General features: G+C 46.9%; 1 protein-coding gene across 10 annotated transcripts in view; it reads left to right on the top strand.

Annotated features, from left to right (window-relative positions):
• The first annotated feature begins 8,253 nt into the window (after positions 1 to 8,253).
• Positions 8,254 to 20,606, top strand: part of CEP170B (centrosomal protein 170B) — a 60,971-nt gene continuing 48,618 nt past the window's right edge. For 9 of the 10 annotated variants that reach the window (XM_069783303.1, XM_069783302.1, XM_069783301.1 and 6 more), the window contains exons 1-2: positions 8,254 to 8,344; positions 9,954 to 10,089. In XM_069783303.1, the coding sequence (XP_069639404.1) occupies positions 9,985 to 10,089 (105 nt within the window). In that variant the 5' untranslated portion in view covers positions 8,254 to 8,344; positions 9,954 to 9,984. Of the gene's footprint in view, positions 8,345 to 8,710; positions 9,037 to 9,953; positions 10,090 to 20,606 lie in introns of those variants that run through there. The other variant, XM_069783294.1, reaches the window with a different exon arrangement.

Here is a 20,606-nt window from a genome sequence, read left to right as displayed (position 1 = left end):
TCTTCAAGATCTCAAGTGAAGAAATTCGACCTGTAGCAGCTAGTGGGAAAGGCAAAATGAAGCTAGACTTGACTGAGGTGGTGATGTGCTGTGGAGAAGGCTCTGGCCTGTGATGTGATGCAGAACCTATTCTGCATGTCCCAGTGCAAAAAAGGATGTCTACAGTCCCTTAGTGAGATTTAATAGCATAATCCATTCTCATCCCTAAGTACGTGGCTGTTGGGCAGGTGTGACCAGCAGCGATTGGTGTTACAGTCACTGGTTTTTCCTGAAGGCACCATTTGCTGGTGTTATCTGTCTCTGTTTCTCTCTGGAACTGATGCCATGGAGGAACTCAAGTCAGTGAAAAAGGGGAAACCTGCACAGATCTGCTGTGCCCCAGGAAAAGGAGAGGCATCAGCCAAAGATGATGACTGGATCCTCCTCTGAAACTCCCACGCCCTCTGATATTAGATCTGGCCAGTAAGTTACAACATAGTCCTTCTGCCTGCAGTGGCCAGATGTGATCATTTCAGAGTTGTTTCTGCTAAAGCTTTTCCTGCAAAAAAAGCAATTCATCCCCAAACACTGAAGCTGATATTAACAACTGCAGTCAGATGGTGCCGTTATCTCCCAGCAGGCATACATCTTGTAGGTATAAGTATTGAAAGGGCCCAGAATTTTATTCATCTTGAAAAATGCTACAAGAAAGTGAAACTCAGTGGAGGTGAGAGATATTCTGAGTCTCTTCTGGACAATTTAAACAAAGCAGCCTGTGTGTGTAGGAAGTATGCAGTTGCTTTGTGCTTGGCAGATAACCAACACTGTGGTACCTCTGGTTCTTCAGATGTCACTTTGCCTTGCTCAATCAATTATCCCACCTACCCACAACCCATTTTCAGGAGTTAATTTCACCAGCACGGAAATACCCTGGAACCTGAGACTTGCCAGGAGTGTTGAAATGATACAATGATCTATGCCCAGCTTACCTGAGAGCTTGTGTCAGTAGGGATTGCTCTGTTTACCTGAAATGGACGGAGCTTCTACTCATAAAATCTGTGGTGAGAAGGACAGCCCCAAGCACATGTGTGCAGTTAGCTAACACGTATATTTTGTAGGGTTTTAAGATGATTTAATGCATGTGGAACACATGGGAGTTCATGCACATGCTGACTGAAGAAGATTATCCCAAAGTATCCTGAAGCTTTTAAGAAGCGGCATGTAATGAATCCACTACTACTACATCTTGAAAATACTGCTCTGCTGGTCTCCTGGTGGCTTTTATTCTCCGATGGTGCTCCTAATCCAACTGTTTTCCCCAAAGAAATTAATATTGCTGGGATGAGTTCTTATGAAATGCCTGGCAAGCATATAAATCTCCAACTGATGGCTTGTATGCTATAAATTACTAAAGCTGCCCCTACAGTTGACCCCATCGAAGCAGGCTGGCTCATCCTGACACTGCTGACCTTTTCATCCATATTCATAACATACTTCTCCACCATTCTCAAGTGAAGGAAGAGCATTGCTGAAGATCAACACAGTGGAATATGGTTTTAACTTAACAGGGCAGAAAACAGGTGAATCTCCAAGTGATTTAGTAAATTATTCCCTGCAGGCCAGCAAATTATGAACCTTCTCATCCTGTAAGGCCTTTGCTGCTACATTCGATATTACTGTAGACATATCCTTCAATTTAAAGGGAACTATGATTTTTTTTTAAATGTATCTGTTAAATATTTCATCAAAGCTTTTCATCTTGCAGGCAAAAATTATAATGTAATAGAATGAAAGAAACCAAGAAGATAGTTTCAAGCAGAACTGACATTTTCATTAAACCAGAATGGTATGATCTAGTATTGGTCAGCAGGGCAAACACTTGGCTGCAGAGACAACTGTAATGATTCCTCTAGAGATGTAACTGTCCACTGTAACCTAAAATCTCCCTTTTTTATTTGCCTTATTTATAAGGCCAGCAAAGAAAGTTCAGCAGTCTTGGATTTCCAGTAAAATACATTAATTTGATCAAAACATACAGGAATGGCTTCTTTTTCATGCGTTTTCTTTCACCCATTGCCGACTCTCTAAGTCTTGTCTTAATAAGTCTCTCAGGCAAGGAACAACTTTGTGCAGTTCATAAATCAGTGAGCTCCTGTTGAATGACAACCTTGGTTTTCTTTAGTATAAACTGATGTTTAAATTTGAACCAGGATTTTCATCCTCTTCATGAATATGAGTCAAATGGCCCCAGTGAATCAAGAGGATTTTCCTAGAAAGGCATGAAATTGATCCAATGGGAGAAGTTCTGTAAAGTTCTATAAAGCATCTTCTGAACAAGCAGACCCTTGGGACAGGGTAGCATGAGCGGAGTACTAGGGGAAAGGAAGGAAAAGAAAAAGAGGTGGTTATTAGAGCAAAACTGCTTAAGGAAATCTTGCCTTTCTGGTATTCAACCAAATATTCTTGCCTTAGCATTATACTAACAACCACAGAGGAGCAGGAGAAGGAATTTGCTCATGGTTCAGAGGGCAAAGTACAGCCCTCTGGCCACACATGTTACACTGGATTCTCCAGGCCATGTGAAATCATTTTTCTGTTTAAGTAGGCTCGCAACCTTTCACATAAGAAATATGCACGCACATGAAAATTAATTGAATGGATAAGAGGAAAAAAACTGAAATAGAGACGATCTCAAGCTGCCCGTTGTTCCCATTCTCGCACACAGGAGTCCTCAACACCCTGCTGCTTCTCTTATGAAACCAATCAACTTTCCCTGAGAAGCTATTTCTTTAAATGTGATATTCAAATCGCTCCAACTTGCCATAAGGTGATTCCTATTTAAGATGCCACACCATACAACCATGTATCATCTGACCTAATCTCATCAGACAGCATGACATCATCATTGCTGAGCTTTCACTAATTAAAAATGCCAAAAATGAGATCAGTTAAGCGTATGTTTTTAATTCTTTCAGCAAAGTTTTATACCACACAAATCCTAGATGAGACATTCTGACAATGTTCACACTATACCAGCTCCACTCTTTTATTGCATTGATATTTCTTCCTGGCCCCCCTTTTTCCCCCCAAGTTATGAGGGTCATAAATTAAAAATAGCTGTACGATTTCAGCTACATAATAAAAAGAAAATAATTTTTGTGGTATAGCAGGGGAATAAAAGAGGATGACTTGAGAAGGCCATACTGCACATTCTGAAAAGAAGTGTTAATGCATACAGGGTTTTATTTTAGTAAATTCCATAGCAGTAAAATTAAATTTCATGTTGTTACATAGGACTGTGTTGTGGGTAAAAAAAGATACAGGAAAAATTCTCCAGCTGGTATAAAACAAGGAAGCCAAACTGAAGCCATTTTGAGCAACACTACCACGCTCCAGCTAAGAATCTTGTCCCTATAGCTGGTTAATAAATGGGTTAAAAATACCAGTATTGTAAAAAGTCATCTTGTAGAACCATTCAGATGACAGAGGCCTGTTCCAGTCAGACTGTATCTCTGCAAACATTTATGCTAGTGAATAACCATGCACATGAATGGTCTTATTGTTTTCCAGTTGACTAGGCAGGATTGGGGCCTGTTCCCGGCTGTACAGGAGACGGGAATGTTGGCAACCAGCACAACCGAGATATTGGGCAGAGCGAAAGATTGATGCTTGGACAGAGAGGAGGGGCAGACTGCTTTTTGCTGGTCCAAACTCAGTTCAGCAACGTTGTTACACCAGTCTAACTAAAATTAAGATAAACATCCATACTCTTGACAAATACCTAGTCATTTAAAAATCAGTCAATCAACACGAACAAAAAAAAACCTAAGGGAAAGATTTTCAAAATGGCACTTAAAAAGTACATATTCAGAAGGGGGATTATTTGCATTTTATGATGATTCAGCTCATGCTGATACACAGAACCAGTGATGAAAAGCTTTGGTCTCAGGCTCTATACGAAATGGCTCCATCCTGCACTTTCTGTTGGCAGGCAACAGCACCATTAGCTGTATAAAGGACACAGGTTCAGACCTGCAGTGTCCTCTTGCAAAAGTCCACTGATCTTCCTTGCTCACATTAACAATCAAGGCAGAAATCCTGATCCAAAGTGGGAACGCTACAGGCACACACCAGGAGCGCACGGCTCCCTGCAGTGGGGCCCGAAGAACTGGCCTGGCTGCAATTTTGGATTTCTGGGAAAGAAAGTCATCACTGCGGAGCAGAATCCATCCGAGTGAAGAAAGGCGTTAAGAAACCCTGCGTCACCTACTTGTGAACCTCTCCCGATGCATCTCAAAGTAAGTTAGCAAAGAGCAAATGAAATAATCTTGGGGAACAGTGACTGATGACTGCTTCTGCAGTCTCTTTGATGCAAAGCAGCCAGGAATTCATGAGCTGCACACGTGCCTGTGAATATATGTGTATGCAGCGGCGCACACTGCATTTCAGCCAGCCTGTGATGGGTTTATCGGGCAGAGTTCACCTAGCAGTCCTGCACGCCTTTACTTATAAGCTACCTGTCATGTCAATATCTAAGCAATAACCAAAATTATTTCTTTCCCTTAGCTCATGCATAGGGAAAACTGCCCTTCAGGAGGAAAGTCACATGGGATGACTGGATCAGGCTATGATCAGTCTGGAACAGAAGCCTCCTCTGCAGCAAGATGCAGCAAGACAGTTCATGTTTGGGAACTCTGTCAAAAATCTCCCTTACATCAGAGCCTGGCAGAAAGAGCTTGATTTAGTTCAGCTCCTCTTGGGATGGTGGGATCTTTGTTTTGAAGCAGCAGTCTAAAGCGGTTCTGCTCCAAGTCATGATAGCTGTGGGTTCAGGGTGTCAGACAAAAGATATTTCAATAGAGCAGATGTCCTGATTCAACAGTTCTGCATACAGAAATCTGGCTTTCCTATATAGCCCTGTGACCTGCTGTTATTCTTCTGCCTGGACATTTTACCTCACCTTCAATCTCCTTGTTTACCAGGAATACGAGTGCTTTGGGACAGGGGCTGGTCCTTACTCTGCATCTGCGCAGTGTACAGTACAGTGAGCCTCCTGCCACCTGGGTCGTGCAGGTTAATACAGCCGTGGGCATGTCCCTTGTAGTTGAAGGTGACAGTGCTGTAGATGAATGTAGAGAGATTTGCATGATAAGCACCTTCTGTCACAAACTTAGCATGAGCCACATTGTGCTGCTGCTGCACCCAACTTCTTGAGGTCTTTCCCAGGCCTTCCCTCCTCCCAGCAGGAAAAGATGGGTTTAAGACACTTTTATAGTATTGTATTTTCAAAGGCAGTTGTGTGTTTGGTCAGCCTGTCTGTTTGAGCAGCCCAAATGTTGCAGTGGCTGCCAACAGGGCTTGTTCCAATAGGAAAAAAAGTAAAAATCAAAGTACAGCAGTGCAACAACTTCTCTTCCCCATAGACACACTCTCTGCCTGGGATTTAAAGATGACTGTGTAGCACCAGGCTATTCTGCAGCCCCTGGTGCCCACACACTATTTTGGGAGGGGTGAGGAGAGAGGAGAAGGAAGGACTCCACTTATTAGCTTTTTTATTCCTTTTAGATCACTGGAATAAAATAAAGAGGCTGTAACGCAGCATTCAGTCAGGCCCGGTGTGTTGGCCTAAACTGCACTTTCAATCAGGTCAGAAGACGCATGGTGGCAACGGGGACTATATTTCTTCTCTATAAATAGTGAAGTACTGACTGTTCAGATAAATACATATGTATAAATGAACAGTAAAACCAGGCTTAAAGAGAGACTAAAGCAAACAGTAACCTTTTAATAGCAACTTATAACAAAGATTTGCCTAGATGGCAGGCTTGTATAAAGAAGTAAATTATTCTACTTCCTTACAGCAGTATAGAGATGCTCTACAGATCGGCTCATAGAGCAGCGTCTCCAGTAAATAGATGTGGTTCAGAGAGAAGTGAATAATTGTCCTGGTTTCAGCTGGGATAGAGTTAACTGTCTTCCTAGTAGCTGGTACAGTGCTATGTTTTGAGTTCAGTATGTGAAGAATGTTGATAACACTGATGTTTTCAGTTGTTGTTCAGTAGTGTTTAGACTATAGTCAAGGATTTTTCAGCTTCTCATGCCCAGCCAGGGCACCTGACCCAAACTGGCCAACAGTGTATTCCATACCATGGGACGTCCCATCTAGTTTAGGAACTGGGAAGGGTGGGGGCAGGGAATCGCCGCTTGGGGACTGGCTGGGTGTCGGTCGGCGGGTGGTGAGCAATTGCCCTGCGCATCATTTGTACATTCCAATCCTTTTATTACTACTGCTGTCATTTTATTAGTGTTATCATTATCATTATTAGTTTCTTCTTTTCTGTTCTATTAAACCGTTCTTATCTCAACCCACGAGTTTTACTTCTTTTCCTGATTTTCTCCCCCATCCCACTGGATGGGGGGGGGAGTGAGTGAGCGGCTGCGTGGTGCTTAGTTGCTGGCTGGGGTTAAACCACAACAATAATATTTATAAAAACTTGAGCTATAGGTCAGTTAAATCGATAATAAAACTTTGCTCAACAACAGGACAAACTGACAAATACAGTGGAAGTCCATTTTCATTTAGAAAGGATTTCTATCACTTTATGGCAGCGCTCAATGCAGAAGCCTTCAAGGCGCCCCAGGAGTGGCGGCTGCTCACTCCATCCTCCTGCCTGGCGTCCCAAGGACACGGCATGCTGCAAGGGCGTGGTGCTCCGCTCCAAGGAGATACCGAGAGCACTCCAATAAAACACAGATGCTGCAGCCTCAGCCAGCTTTGAAGCCTTTGAACATAATCACACCTTGAAATCGCCCCGGGGCACGATGCATTTGCCAGGGAAGAAGTCAAATGTTGATTAAAGGCGGCAATAATACTATTAATTAAATAATAACGAAGTCCTACTGCTCTTCAGAAAGAGGAGGGAAAAGAAGAAATGCTGTTTTCCTTCCCTCCTTGCAGTCCTGCTGCAGCTCGCTTCGCCCTCCCTGGCTCCTCAGCCTGGCAGTAAGGCTGTAGGCCAGGAGTAAACCCACAGAGTGATGCTGCTACAGGACTGCCCTCAGCGAGTGCTGTACTGGACCTACGGTTTCCATGCCATGCCATCAGACTTTATTAAGGTTACATCCTGATCCAAAATTCCAAACGACAGCACTGAAGACACCAAGGGAAGCTCCTGCAGGTGACTGAGAAATGGTAGTCAAACCTAAACGTACAGCGTATAAATGCAAAGATGCCTTTCCAGCTGAAATACAAGCCCAGGGAAACATCACTATGAACTTGCTGACTTCCTATAGTCTTTCCTTAGCAGCCCATGCCAGCTGGATCCAGAGAGCCAGTGTGAAGCTGCTGCTGTGTGCAGTTCCGCTGACTTCTGCAGGAGCTAGGGGCTCTCCTGAAAAAGCTTTTGCATCGGCAAATAGTTGGATCCATGATACTCAGCCTTCCTCGTGATGGGAAAAAAAAGTGGTCATTGCTCTCTGCACTTACTGCTCTTCACGAATTTTCTAGTTACCTACAACTGAAAAGAACCCATAAAATGGCGCATCCTTTCACCGCACCCATCTCGGGCTCTTCATGGTCAGATCCCCGAGATTAATTCTGTCCTGCCAACTGCCTTTAGGTACTACCCTGCAAGAGGATCTGAGGAGTGCATGTGGAGATGGATGCCAACCTGCTCCCTGAGGGGTGGCGGAGACTGAAGAAGAGGCTGGTGCTGGAACCCACTCGGGCGGGCGAAGAGGCTGGTGCTGGGACCCACTCGGGCGGGCGAAGAGGCTGGTGCTGGGACCCGCTTGGGCGGGAGAAGAGGCTGGTGTCGGGACCCACTCGGGCGGGTGAAGAGGCTGGTGCTGGGACCCACTCGGGTGGGCGAAGAGGCTGGTTCGGGGCCTCGCTCCAGCGGCTAGTGGAGGCAGCACCTCCCGCCCCAGGCCCCCCAGGTTTCCTGCGGGGCCTGCCAAGGCCGGGGACAGCCGCATCCTGGTCAGAGAGGTGCCGCGAGGCTCCGCCGGCCTTCGGCCAGCCCCTCGGAGCGCCCGAAAGGCGGGACGCTGAGCCAGGGCACGGCTGTAGCTGCACCGAGGAGCCACGAGCCCAGAGAGCCCGTCCGTCGCACCTGCCGCCCAGGTGCCGGGCCCCGGGAGGGCCGTGGCCGGGCTGTGGGGGCCCGGGCAGGGCCGCGGCGGGGCGGCGGGGGTGGCGGTGGGGCCGCGGCCGGGCCCGGCGGCTGGAGCCGCCTCCTGACGTCGGGAACCTGCCGCGCGCGGGGGCGGGGCGGGGCGGGCGCCGGGAGCGGCCCGCGGGGCAGGCAGAGCCGGCTGGCGGGGCGCGGCGCCCGGCCTGCCACCGCGCCGAGGGCCGCAGCAGGTAGGGCGGCGGGCGGAGGGGGGAGCCGGGCCCCGACAGACAAAGGGCCCGGCCCGCCCCGCGGTGGAGGGGGGGGGGGGGGGGGGACGGACGGACGACGGACCCCGCGGCGCACCTGGGCCGCCGCGCTACCCCCCCACGGCGGCTCCGGCCGCGGGCTGCCCGCCCTTCCCCTCAGCAGCGAGCGCGGCCCGGCCGGAGCCCCCCACCCCCGGGAAGAAGGCCGGCCGGCCTCGGCGGCCGCCCCGCAGCCCGGCTCGGGGCGGTGCGAGGCGGCCGCGGGGCTCGGCCGGCGGCTGCCGGCTCCCCTCCCCGGGCGCTTTGTCGGGGAGGCGGCGTTTTCCCGGGCGGCGGGCGCGGTGTGGCGGGGCCGCTCGCGTGTCGTGACCGGGGCACGGGAGCCCGCACCGCCGGCTACCCCGAGCGGTTTTGCGTGTCCGCAGCGACGGAGAGAGGGGGGCGGGACGTGCGGTCTCGCCTCGTCGTCGTTTCTGGCCCCCCCCCCCCCCCGTCAGGCCTGCGCCTTGCCGGGGAGGTCATTCATCCTCCCCGCCGGTGTCACCTGCGCTTCCCCGGGGCCGCCGGGGCGGGGGGGAGGCCGGCGGTCGGGCCGGGGAAGCGCAGCCCAGCCCAGATAAAATGGAGATCTCCTTCCCTCGGCGCATTTAGGAATGCAACTCCGCTCCCGGGAGGTGGGTGAGGGGAAGGCGGGAGCCTGACGCGTGCCACTGTATTTTCCTTCAGCCGGGGAGAGGAAAACGCGATTTTGTGGGAGAGGGAGGAGGAGAGGCCGCAGGAGCAGGCTGCCCGCAGCCGGGCTGTAGCAGCGACAACAAACAGGTGTGGCTGGGAGAGTTCCCGATAAGTGCCGCACGCCGCTGCTGCCCTCGCAGGTTCCAGCTGCCTGCTCTGCTGCCGGGGAAACGAGGGGCGGTGTACGCCAAAACCCTCCCTCGGGAATTGCAGCCGGTGTTTCCTGTCCTGGGGTAGCGGCGTGGTTTGGTTTTTGGACCAGCTCACGCAGGGAGGGAGGATGGATGGATTTGTGGGCTCCCAACTTGTATCAGTGGGGTGAGCTATAGGGAGGCTGTTTTCCTCCCGGCACTGGTGTAACCGCTCCTGGGAGTGTGCTGTGAAAGGTTAGAGGAGCCAGGTCATGTCACCTCACTGATGTGCTGGTCCAGATCTTTGATGATGAGGGAAGCCCAAGCTGTGATTTGTGCACAGTGCTAGTGATGAGGAAATGTTCTGGAAAAGATGTCTCTCTCTCTTTTTTTTTTTTTCCCCACTACATTTCATCATTTCATTGATTGGATTCAGCTGCATGCTTCATTTCTTAAACAATCCTTTCTTCAGACCCTTAGTCTTACTTTACTGTGGGAATACTTCCAGGACTGCAGAGGTCCTACACATGGCACATGGGCAGCAGATCCTGGCACATGCTTCACAACTGCTTGTTGCCACCAGACATTTAAGACACAAACACAAAGTGCAAGAGGCAGCACTGGGCCCCGTGGCACATGGAAATTTGGGAACTGCAGCTATGCACTGATGTACTTCCACACTTTGTTAATAGCTCACTGTGTGTCATGTTTTTTTTTGTATTTAGGATGTATAAAGATTAAGTGCCAAACGCCAAAATGAGCGTGACTTCGTGGTTTTTGGTGAGCAGCACTGGCATTCGCCATCGGCTCCCTCGGGAGATGATATTTGTTGGCAGAGATGACTGTGAACTGATGCTCCAGGTAACATGGCTTTGTTTTGTTATCTCTTCTGAAGATGCAGTGGATGTGAATGTAACTCTGGGGATCTGCAGAGATGTTGCATGCAAGACATCTTTTAAAAGGAACTTCCTTTTTTATGTTGAGTCTGTGGTTTCCATGAAGACTTCATATGTTTGTGAAAGCGCAAGTGAGGTTTCTTTCAAATTGCCATGTCATCAGATGGATAGGAGCTGTAGTTGTGGGAGATTAATCAAATAGATTAACTGTCTTGACGCTGCTAGAAATAGTAAGCAAAGACATACCATTCTGTCCTGATCTGCAATTATGCTGCTGTTTTTTGTAGCTTTTAATATGTGCACTGTTTACTAGTACGTGTGATTTGAATGGGGGCAGGGGTTTTTGTTTGCCTATTTTTCCTTTTGAGTTTGGTTAAATTGTCAGTGCTTGTACCTCTCACTTAGGTTTTTTTATTATGGTAGGAAATACTGATGTTTAGCAGAAAAACTCTAGCTGTTTTTGTGGGGTGAGTAAGGTGGTGACCTCTTCCCAAAGTAATTGTGTTACTCGGGCAAACTTGCAGCTTCTGTTAGTGCTTCCCATACCAGCATGTGTCTCTGCTGGATCTAATCCAATGTGTCTGAAGAGTTGACTGTGGTCTGATGTTTGACAGCATAATGTAATGGATGTCACTCCAAACAAATGGAGCTGGAATCTTGCAAAGAGCTTTTGACAGGAGCAGTTTAGTGTAGGAATTTGTAGAAGCTCAGAATTAAATTAGTGTTTTTGCTAGATCCATGCCATGAGTACTTAAATACAAAAAAATATTTGATTGCACCTGCCTGTCCCCCTTTTGCCCCTTTACAAAGGTGGCAAATGTGCCTGTGGGTGGTAAAATTAGCAAGCTGCCTGCACATCAGGGCCTCCCTCCTCATAATTTCCACTGCTAACCTGGTCACAGGTATGTCCTAAATGCTTTGCTGATGATCTACCAATCAGGCTCTGTTTGTAGTTACTGCAGGGATTTTGTATGGTATGTTAGCAGGAGGTCTGTTTAGGAGGGTAGAAGTTCTTGTACGAGGTGTACTTGGAAGGCAAGGTGTTGTCTAGCTGTAATAAAATGTTGGTATCCGCAAAAGGAGAGTTTGCAGTGTTCGTACTGCTCTGCTAGCTGGCAGTGAATAGCATGGCTGTGCTGCAGTGGTAGAGTCTGAAGCATACTCCTCTTCAACAGCAGATCATTTGTTTGGGTTTTCCCCTGAATCACACTATCTTTTATTTCATGTTTCTACGTGTCTGGTGAGGCATGTAAAGGTGAGACATTAAAAATGCCCTGATATTTTCTGTAAGTCTGCATTTGACTGCTCAGAAACCTGATTGCCATGTTCTCTCATGGCTTGAAGGGAGAAAACATACACAGTGGCCTTGGTTTCCAAAAATGGCCAGAGTTTTAGGGTGCCCATCTTAATACCTTTTGAAGGTACTTGAGGTTTGTTTTTGTTTTTTTTTTTACTGTCAGGGTTCAGCACTCTTTGAGAGTTGTACACCCTAAAATAAAAGTACCCAAATATCAATCATGCTTAAAATGCATTGCTTTTTTCACGGGCTATTTATGGGGTTAACTGGACAACGAGGATTGTGAGCCACTCTATATCACAACGGAGTATTTCATGCTTCTTTGCAAGTCTGAGCTGGCTTGTCAGTGTTGCATGTAGACTAGCAACCTTGTGACGCTCTACACTTGCCATGCTCTTTTCTACGAGGTAAATGAATTGAGATTCCTGAAGGAGCCAGCAGTATGTGTGAGAGTGAAGCGGTTGTATTTGGGTGCTCATAGTTGGTGGTGGTATTAAAGGAGATTTTCATTATTTCACCAGCGTGAAGACTCTGGATGGTCTGTAAAAGCCAGCTGCTTAAGTTCACGGGGTGACTTACATGTGACCCTTTATAAACATATTAGTTTATTATTTCCAATAATAAAGCTTTTTCTAGGATCACATGTAAGGTCTTATTTTGAACAGTATAGCACATTATTTTCCTAGCCATTTGCTTATGAAGACGTTTTCCAGAGCTACCTTGGGCTCCGAATGAGACGATTGTAGTAAGACTCAGTGCGGAAGAGAGACTGTGAACAGAGACTTGATATCCAAGCAAAATTGTGTTTGAGCAGATGGAGGATGAGATCTAAAAATAGACCTTTTTTTTCCTGCTGTGACTGTCCATGTCACAAAATCGTTGTGCAGACCGGCACAATCATTTGTCTTGGGGAAGACTTAAGAAGCAGGGCAGTTACCAGAGCGGGCAGACAGAGCTCTTGTGACAGTGTTTGCACCTGTAGTGTTTCTGTGGTACTGACCCTGAAACTGTATATTCGCTGCACAGTTATTTTGCTTATGTATTTCAAGATACTGGCATTTAATCCCTTAAGGTGCACAGTTGGGAGCAGACTGCAAGTGTCTGGGGAATGGACTGGATGACCTGGTCAGTGTTTTTTTTGTCTCTAAGATTGTTACTGCTTAGTGATTTCATCGTGATACGGTTTGTGGTTCCCCGTTGAGACCATGTGTATTAGATAGTGTGCAAACATACAACACAGAGATAACCCTTGTCCTGGAGACCTTGCAGTCTTGCCTTTCTCATTTTACTGTTTTAGGAGTGTCTCGTCTTTTGATATTTTCTTGGAACATGTTTTCTCAAGGTGTCAGATCCCTAAATGGCAAAAAATGATGGCTTTGTCACCAATCAAGCTTTAGTTTTGCATGTGTTTGCTTATTTCATACAGGTACTAGATTTGCTTTCTGGTTAACAAAGAGGTGAAGAAAAACAGAGTCTTTAAGCTTAAAATTAAGTAGGTTTGATAGTGGGGAAACATAATCTACCTTGAAATCTTCTATACCTACTAAGAGGATTAGAAATATTTTAAATATTTTTGCAGCACTGTAGAGCTTCTAGTACAAGTAAATGTGAGATTTACATTGGGTTTGAATGTTAATGCATGGGCGAAAATGCCGTGTAGTGTAGCTTGGCATGCACAGTGTTGTTACGCAGAGTCAAGGGCTCAGTTGAGCCCTTTTTCTGAAGAACGGTGCTTGATTTCTTCAACAGTCTCACTGGCTCCCTTCAGGTAATGGTCAACAAACAGCAGGAGTGTGGAAATCTAGACCTTCGCTAACTTGCACTAGCGTGTTTTTTTTTCTGTGAAGGTTGTTGGTGGTAGGAAGTAACTCTCTGAAAAAGTTTACTTCTTTAAAAACAAAAAATAAGACGGTTTTTCGACCATCTTGAACAAGGTAATTCCCCTCCATGCCCCCACTTTGGGAAATACAGTTGCCGTTTTTATCAGCTTTGGTCATTTGCTTAATATGATGGGTATTTACTCGGGGGACGAACATTTTGCAAACTCAAAATTTTCACTTAACCATTAAAACCTTCCCCTCTGCCCCTAAACAAAACATCTTTTGCGTTTTTGCTGAATGTAAATATTTAACAGAAGGGAAAGCAGGGTCATGATTTCCCTGTTTTTGTTTGAGAGAGAGTTGTTTACTGGAAAATTTGGGAAAGCAAAATGTTTAACCAGTGCTTCCTTGAGTATTTCCCTCTCTTTAGAGCGATGGTTTGGGCATGCAGTTGTCCTACACCAGGGGGTGAGTTACAGCAGGAGTAGGTGCAGATAGCGTGATGCTTTCTGTTTTATGCCTTTGTCCTATGTGCCATTTAAGACAGCTTGACACTTCTTATCAGGAGACAGTATTTTCAAGTGCTTGTAATTCTGCTAAACTTTGTTAACTGTTTGGGATGAGAGTTTATTTTCCAGGCGTCTGTTTTAGGCAGTGTGTTCTGGATGCGATCAGCTCCCTTCTTCAGTCTTTGCTGTGAGCAACTCTGAGAATAATGCTGTTTTCTTCATGTAAACTATTTAAAAGTACGTTTAACCTTCCTTTTGAAGTTTTAGCGTTGTAGAGCTGCAGGGGTGATGCTTTTCAAGAGTGAATGCCTAGGTCAGAGGTGATTCCCCCCCTAATCAATAATCTAAATGTATTTCACCAAGTTCTAAATCTTTGGAAAAAAAAAAAAAGTTGTAGTTTGCATGTGGTCAGCGGGGACTTGTTTGATACGATTGTCTTAAGTGCCATTTCATCTGGCAGTGAGGTTGGTGATAGGACATATTGAAGCTCAGAACTGTTGCAGGTTGGGCAAAGAAGAGCTAGGTGCAAGGATGCGCAAGGCTGGGCTTTAGATGTAAGAGCAACTGTGCTAGATTAGATCTGGGTGCTTCTAGCCCGGTATCCTGACTCAGACAGTGGTCAAAGCAGCTGTCGAGGAAAGTGTGAGGACAAGCCAAGAGTATAATGATACTTCCAGAGTACTTGCTCAACCTCTTGACCTGTGTTTCAGGAAGCCAGAGGCCAGATCTTTGCATCTAGTCATTGGTTTTCTACTCTATAAAGCCTCACCAGGAGATTAAGATTTGGCTGAGCGGGGAGGCACAACCAGCAGTCTTGTCACTTGTGTGGAGTGAGAGGAGGAGCAGCAGGACTTAGAGAAGTGGAGGGTGGTGCATATAGGGCAGAAGCTGTTCAGTGTGGGGAAAGCGAGCATTACAGGACGTGACTGCTGAGCAGCATCTCCCTTAGGCCTGAGATGGGTCAAGACTTGCTTTTTTTCTGGTGTCAGCAGATAGCTGTGAAAGCTACTAGCCGAGCATCTGTCACTGGTCCATATGGGACATCGCATGCTGCTTATAGTATCAATTAGTCAGTTCAAGTGGCAGGGGCTTGTGAGCTGAACATACAAGTTCGTTCTGCTGGTGGATCGGATAAATGGTAACGATACTGCTTGAATAGACATTTTGGTCTTTTTAGCTTGCTTTGTTAAAAAGCTAGGGAATTAGAAGCATTCTAGGCACCGAAGGAGCATTCTTATGGCTGCTAAGTCAAGTGTTTATCACTGCAGAGCAGTTATGACATACCAGTGTGAAGATTGCCTGTGTAATCCTGCTTCTGCCCCTGTGTACATAGGCATGAAGATGCAATCTGTTATTGTGTCGTTACCGGATATTTTATCCCTGCAGGATCTGTTCCGTGTTTGGTACGCAGTGTGCACAGCACACTCTGCAAATAATACAGTGCGATGGTGAACTCTGCGTGTGTGCGACATCTGGTCAAATTAAGGTTTCATTGACCTGACATATCCTACCTTCCCCAGGCTGTACTTGATAATATGATGTCTCTCCTATGTAGTTTAGTAAGTGTACACATAAACAAGTCCGAATAGGTGTGGTGTAGTTTGTCTACAGCATTATGCTAGAAGGAAGTAGATGGTGTGAACTTGGTAGATTATCTTTTTCCTGGTACTTCTAGGTAAATTGTCGCTATCGCTCCATCACTCGGGTATTTCGTGCATTGGGAGCTCCCAGTAAAAGCCTTTAGTGTCCCAACCTCCTTCCCCACCAAGGTGCAGGGCTGGAGTGGGCAGCTGTAGCCGGGATAGGGTGGTGCCCCGCTCGCGTTGTTTTGCTGCAGTTATCCAGAGGGTGTAAACCAGCACCTAAGTTAGTCCCTGGGCGTTGGGAATTGCCGAGAGTCATTCATTAGGTGTCACAAAGGAAGTAGGTGTCTTACAGGCAGAAGGGAAAGGATCTAGCCTTGGGAAGGCTCAGCTTTTTGACAGGTAGTGTTTCTAGGTGCCTGGGCAGCAGCTGTGGGAGGAAGGATACGCATCCTGTATTTCCAGGCCTAGAGTTGTTTTTTTGGCTCTTGCCTCTCCCATTGTTTTCTGTTAATGTGCAGTTGATGGGAGGATTACGATGTCTGATGAAATGTGGGTTGAGGAGGCTGGAGGCATGGCAGGACCCGCAAACCTGGGAGGGGAGTTCGTTGCTGGAGGCAGGGTAGGGAGAGACGTGATGGTGGCACTGCAGGCAGGTGGTTATTAGGGGTGAGAGGGCTGCATGTGGCTGGCAAGGTGCTGGCTGGAAGCCTGGCCTGTGAAGGGAGGGCTTGTCCCTCTCTGGAGTGGGCAGGGAATAAGGGGGCCCCTTTCATGTCCGAGATCCTGATCCAGGCACTAGCACACACCTCAGCTGCGCTATGGAAGTTGAGGCTTCTGTCCCGCCTGAGTTGATGTTTTTCCATGCCTCCTTGGTGGCTATGTAAAACGAAGGGAAAGCCAGTGCATCTGCAGGCAGCCTGTTCCCTGCCTGTGGTCAGGACCTGACCCTGGGTCACTTGAGCTGGTGCTCCACTTTGGGAATGGGGAACCAGCAAGCAAAACCCCATTTTACTCCAGCATAATGGGTTAAGTTTTTATGGGAACTATGCCAGCCTCCAAATCCCTTTGCCAAGCTGTGGGGATTACAGTTTAATTTTCCTGGGGGATTTCTCTCTTTTGTTCACTGCCTTATTTTTTGCATGCATACTCAGGCCCTGGTTCTGTCACAGATCCACTAAGCCTGTGATCTTGACTGCAGCAAAGCTGAAGGCAGGAGCCTCTGCAGCCTGGGAGCTGTAAAGTGAGCCCAGCCCCACGATGAGGTGGCTACACTTGCTGAAGAGACATTTGTCTGCTTAGGCAGAGCCATTTAGAAACTGGCAGCACATTCCCCTGGGAGTGATCAGGCTGCCTCTTGTGGGGCTGTCACACTTGCAACCAGCCTGGGGCAGAACAGAGCATTCACTAATACTCTGGAAAAGTACTGGAATGGCCAATATACACAACTCTGTGAAATGTGTTGTGGTGAAAGAGAGAGACCCAGTGTTCATCTCTGTCATTAAATGTTATCCATGGTTTTACTTTTGAAGAGCAAAAATCGTATTTCAGGCCAGAATGCAAGGGATTTTTTTTGTTTGGTTTTTTTGGTTGGGTTTTTTTTTTTTTTTTTTAGATTTGGCTTTGTCTGTCTCCCTTCTAAAGTGGGACACTGGGAGAGGTTTGTATTTCCTTACTGGGACACTTGTGCAGAGCACAGTACTGGCAGAAATGTAACCTGTTCACTATGGAAAGTATTTGAGCAAATGTTTATTGCATGCTGCCACCAGAATGCTGCAGTTAGCTTGTGCCAGACGTGCACAACAGACTAGTGAGGAATAGGGAAACTGCTCTCATTTGTTTATTTTATCTCCAATACCACGATGCCTCACAGCACTGGCAGGGCTGTGGTCCAAATCTCAACCCTGAGCAGTAGGTTTTTGCCCATAGTAATTCTCCTGGGGAAGAAGCAGCATCTGTATCTACGTAGACAGCTGAGCTGTGTCTGCTCCCTTGGCCCTGTGGGGAAACGCAGGCTGTCTGGCTGTGTTTCTCCTCCTGCCTTCCTAAGCAGGTCTTGTTTCCTTGTGGGTTTTGCTTGGCATCTCTGCGGCTCATGCTTTCATCCGGAGTGCCTGGTCCTATGTATCAGACTCTTCACCAAACACAAAGCTGTAGCCAGCATGATAAGTACCTCCGTGGAGACTCCTGTGCACTTCTTTTGCTGCTTTTGCTGCTCCCATGCTACGTAGGGGCTTTTGCTGATTTGGTGCATGCAGTTTTGAATCACGAGTGAGCTGCCTGGTTGCATGACTGATTGGAGACTGATGATCCAAGATGTTGGTACTGATGTGGGACTGGCAGACCCAGAGATGCCATTCCTGTCTGTGATTTGGACTATCTGTTTAATATGATCGTGGAAGAAAGAAGAGCTATAAAATACCTCTCTCTTCAGATATATGCTGCATGTGCGTTTTGTCTACTACGCATTTAAAACATGATGCGTTGTAGATAGTATGATGGAGAAGCAGGACAGCCTTATATTAGAAGGTGATTTGAATGTCTGGCAATGCAAGCCCTGGATGAGCTTAGTGTAGTAACAAATCAGTGTCCATGTTTCCCCTTCAGAGAAGTGTACATGTTGTTAATCAGAAAAGCACACATTGTGTTTTCCCAAGAGTTGTTTTCATTTGATAACAGGTCCAGTGTTGGGATATGGTGAGAACGCTGTGTTCCTCCTTCATTCCTGGCCTCTTGGAGTGTAGTCTTATTTCTTGCCTGCAGATCACTAGTGCTTAGTACACCTCCCTTCCTTGCCTTCTTTTCCCATTCTTGATCTTGTCTGAGGTGCTCCAGCTCTGGTTTTGCTGTTTGGGTCCAAGCAGAATCTCAGTGATCCTTGCCAGAGCTGAGGAGTGCTGCTCACCCCTTTGCAAGAGCTCTTTTCCAGTGAAACAGATTAACTGTGAGGGTGTACCAGTTACTTTCTGCTTTTGACATCTGGGTATAAGCACTTCAGGGTTTTTTTAATGCTTTCTTGGAAATTCACTTTTTTTTTTTTTTCCACTTGGACCCCTGTATCCCCTCCTGACAGATGGATCAGTCTTGCGTTTTGTTGTGGAGGTTGTGACTGATCATAAGCAAGGCTCAGTATGTGGTGGAAGTGTGCATTTAAGCTGGGGAGTCCTCTTATATTTGTGATTCAGTCAACTTAATTGCAGCTTTTCAATTTATAGATGCCTAAAATCTTTCCAGCAGAGTTGCAGATCATTGGGAGCTCTGCACCCATGGGCTGCTCTGTAATGCGTGTTGACTCAGGCTTCTTAAATCACTTTCTGTGATTCAGTGGGTCATGCATTAGAAACCACTGGCGTGCTGGGCTGGAGTGACTTCTGCAGGATTGTTTTTGGGCTCTTAGCTGTTACCAGTCTGGAAACTGGTTAGTCTTTTCTTGGAAGTGGGATTGAGGCAGTCTGTTCCTCTCTGAGAACAAAAGCATGATCAGCCGCTGGGTTGCTGCTGTCACTGCATGCAAGAGCGGTTTATGTTAAATGTGACTGATGTTGAAATAAACCACACCTCGGCTCTCAAGTAAGAGTGACCTTTGGCAAGTCTGCATCAAAATAAATAAGGTGTGATTTTAGTTATTTTAAGTTGAGTTTCCTTGGAGACAGGCCCTTAGGAACTCCTGCTGCCAGTTCCTGTGATGTTTGCTGGTTTGTCATAAAACTAAGAAAATTCCTCTCTTCTCCACAAAAGCATGAAATTTCACAGAAGTGCGATCTGTTTAACAGTTTGCTGTGTTCCTGATGTGCTCTCTAAAGAGATGCTGAGAGGTAGTATCAGGACTATGGGTCAAATTTTGCGTATCATTTTGACTCCATCTTGAACACAGCTGAAACTTCCTTGGAAGATGGGAAGTTTTGGCATAAATTGGTTTCTTTGGTGACCTCTTCCTGCTTTTATGTAGGGGAATATCGTGCTGCTGGAATATATTTCTGCTCCCCTATGATGACTCTTGTCTGGTTTGGGACCCCTGAGTGCCTGTAGTCAGCTGTTTTAAAATACAGCAGCCCAAAGGCTGTGCTGACTTACATCAGGGCCAGATCCAGGGCAAACTGAATTTTTGGGAGACAGCTGGTTCCCAGAAATAAACCCTTTTTTTAAATGATCTGTGACTAGCTAACAATAAAATCCACCCTAATTTTTTTGTCTGGATTAGCTTTTTGGCGTGGAAGCCTTTCTGCCCTTAGAAGGGGGCTAGAGGGGTTGTTCTGCCTTTAAATTCTGTTAATCTTTAAATGAGTGTCTGTGACATGCAGCTGGAGACATTCCTGCCCTCAGGGCTGTGTGCTGAGGTGCGGACCCTGGACATCATTCCTCAACCATCCCTACCTGGACCCAATGTCCTTACCCTATGCTGCACATACGTGCCACAGCCACTTGGGCAATTGCAAACTGGACTGAGGGGCTGCATCTAATATGAATAGTAACAGAGAGAAGCAGCAGCTTTCCACTGCAAACACTTAAGACCTGCCCTACCTTGAGGTCGGTGTCAGACACCAAGCGTGGGGATTGCATGGGGGCGAGAGGTTTGTGTGTGCCCCTGCTGCGAGGGCATTGCTGTGCATCGCTTCCCACGTTCAGGGCTCGGCATAGCAGGATATAGGAGTGGGGTGTCCCTGACCATGTTGTCTCTGCCTGTCCCACCAGTTGTTGCCTGTTTCCTTAGGGAGCCATTGCTGTCTGAACAGCACCACTTGGACAGCAAAGCATCGAGTGCTGCCTCGTTTTTCAGCTGGGACTCGTGTGAACTGACACCTTGTAAATTCAGCAGTGTATGGATAACTGTATTAGTGAGGCAGCTGGAGGCCCGGAGTCACCTGGCCCTCTCCTCATTTCCTCTGCTTGTGTTGGCATGTTGTGAATGGTGTGAGGGACGTTGGAAGGTGGAAGGGCAGTCTTCTGGCCAAGTATGTGCTTGCTTCATATTGGTACTTCAGGGTTATTCTGGAGGACAGGTCTCCTGGACTGACATATGCTCTGCAGGGGGAGGAGGTGCCATTTATCAGCTGTTGGGATATTACCAATGCGCTCGACGTTGGCAGGGGCAGAAGAAATTCCTGCCAATGGTAGCAGTTTGTCTGGGAAAAGCCTCTGTGTTTTCACCAAGGAATTCCCCTGAAACAATCCTTGCCTCTGCATGCTTGCAAGGAGGTAGATAGTGGCTTGCCGAGAGTGGTGCTGTGGAAACCATTGCGTTTATACTTGGGAAAAGGGAAGGACTTTTCACT

The sequence above is a fragment of the Haliaeetus albicilla genome, chromosome 5, assembly GCF_947461875.1.
Source record: "Haliaeetus albicilla chromosome 5, bHalAlb1.1, whole genome shotgun sequence".
Lineage (NCBI taxonomy): Eukaryota > Metazoa > Chordata > Aves > Accipitriformes > Accipitridae > Haliaeetus > Haliaeetus albicilla.
Note: the sequence above shows the minus strand (reverse complement) of the source record. Positions and strands in the feature narration are given on the sequence as shown.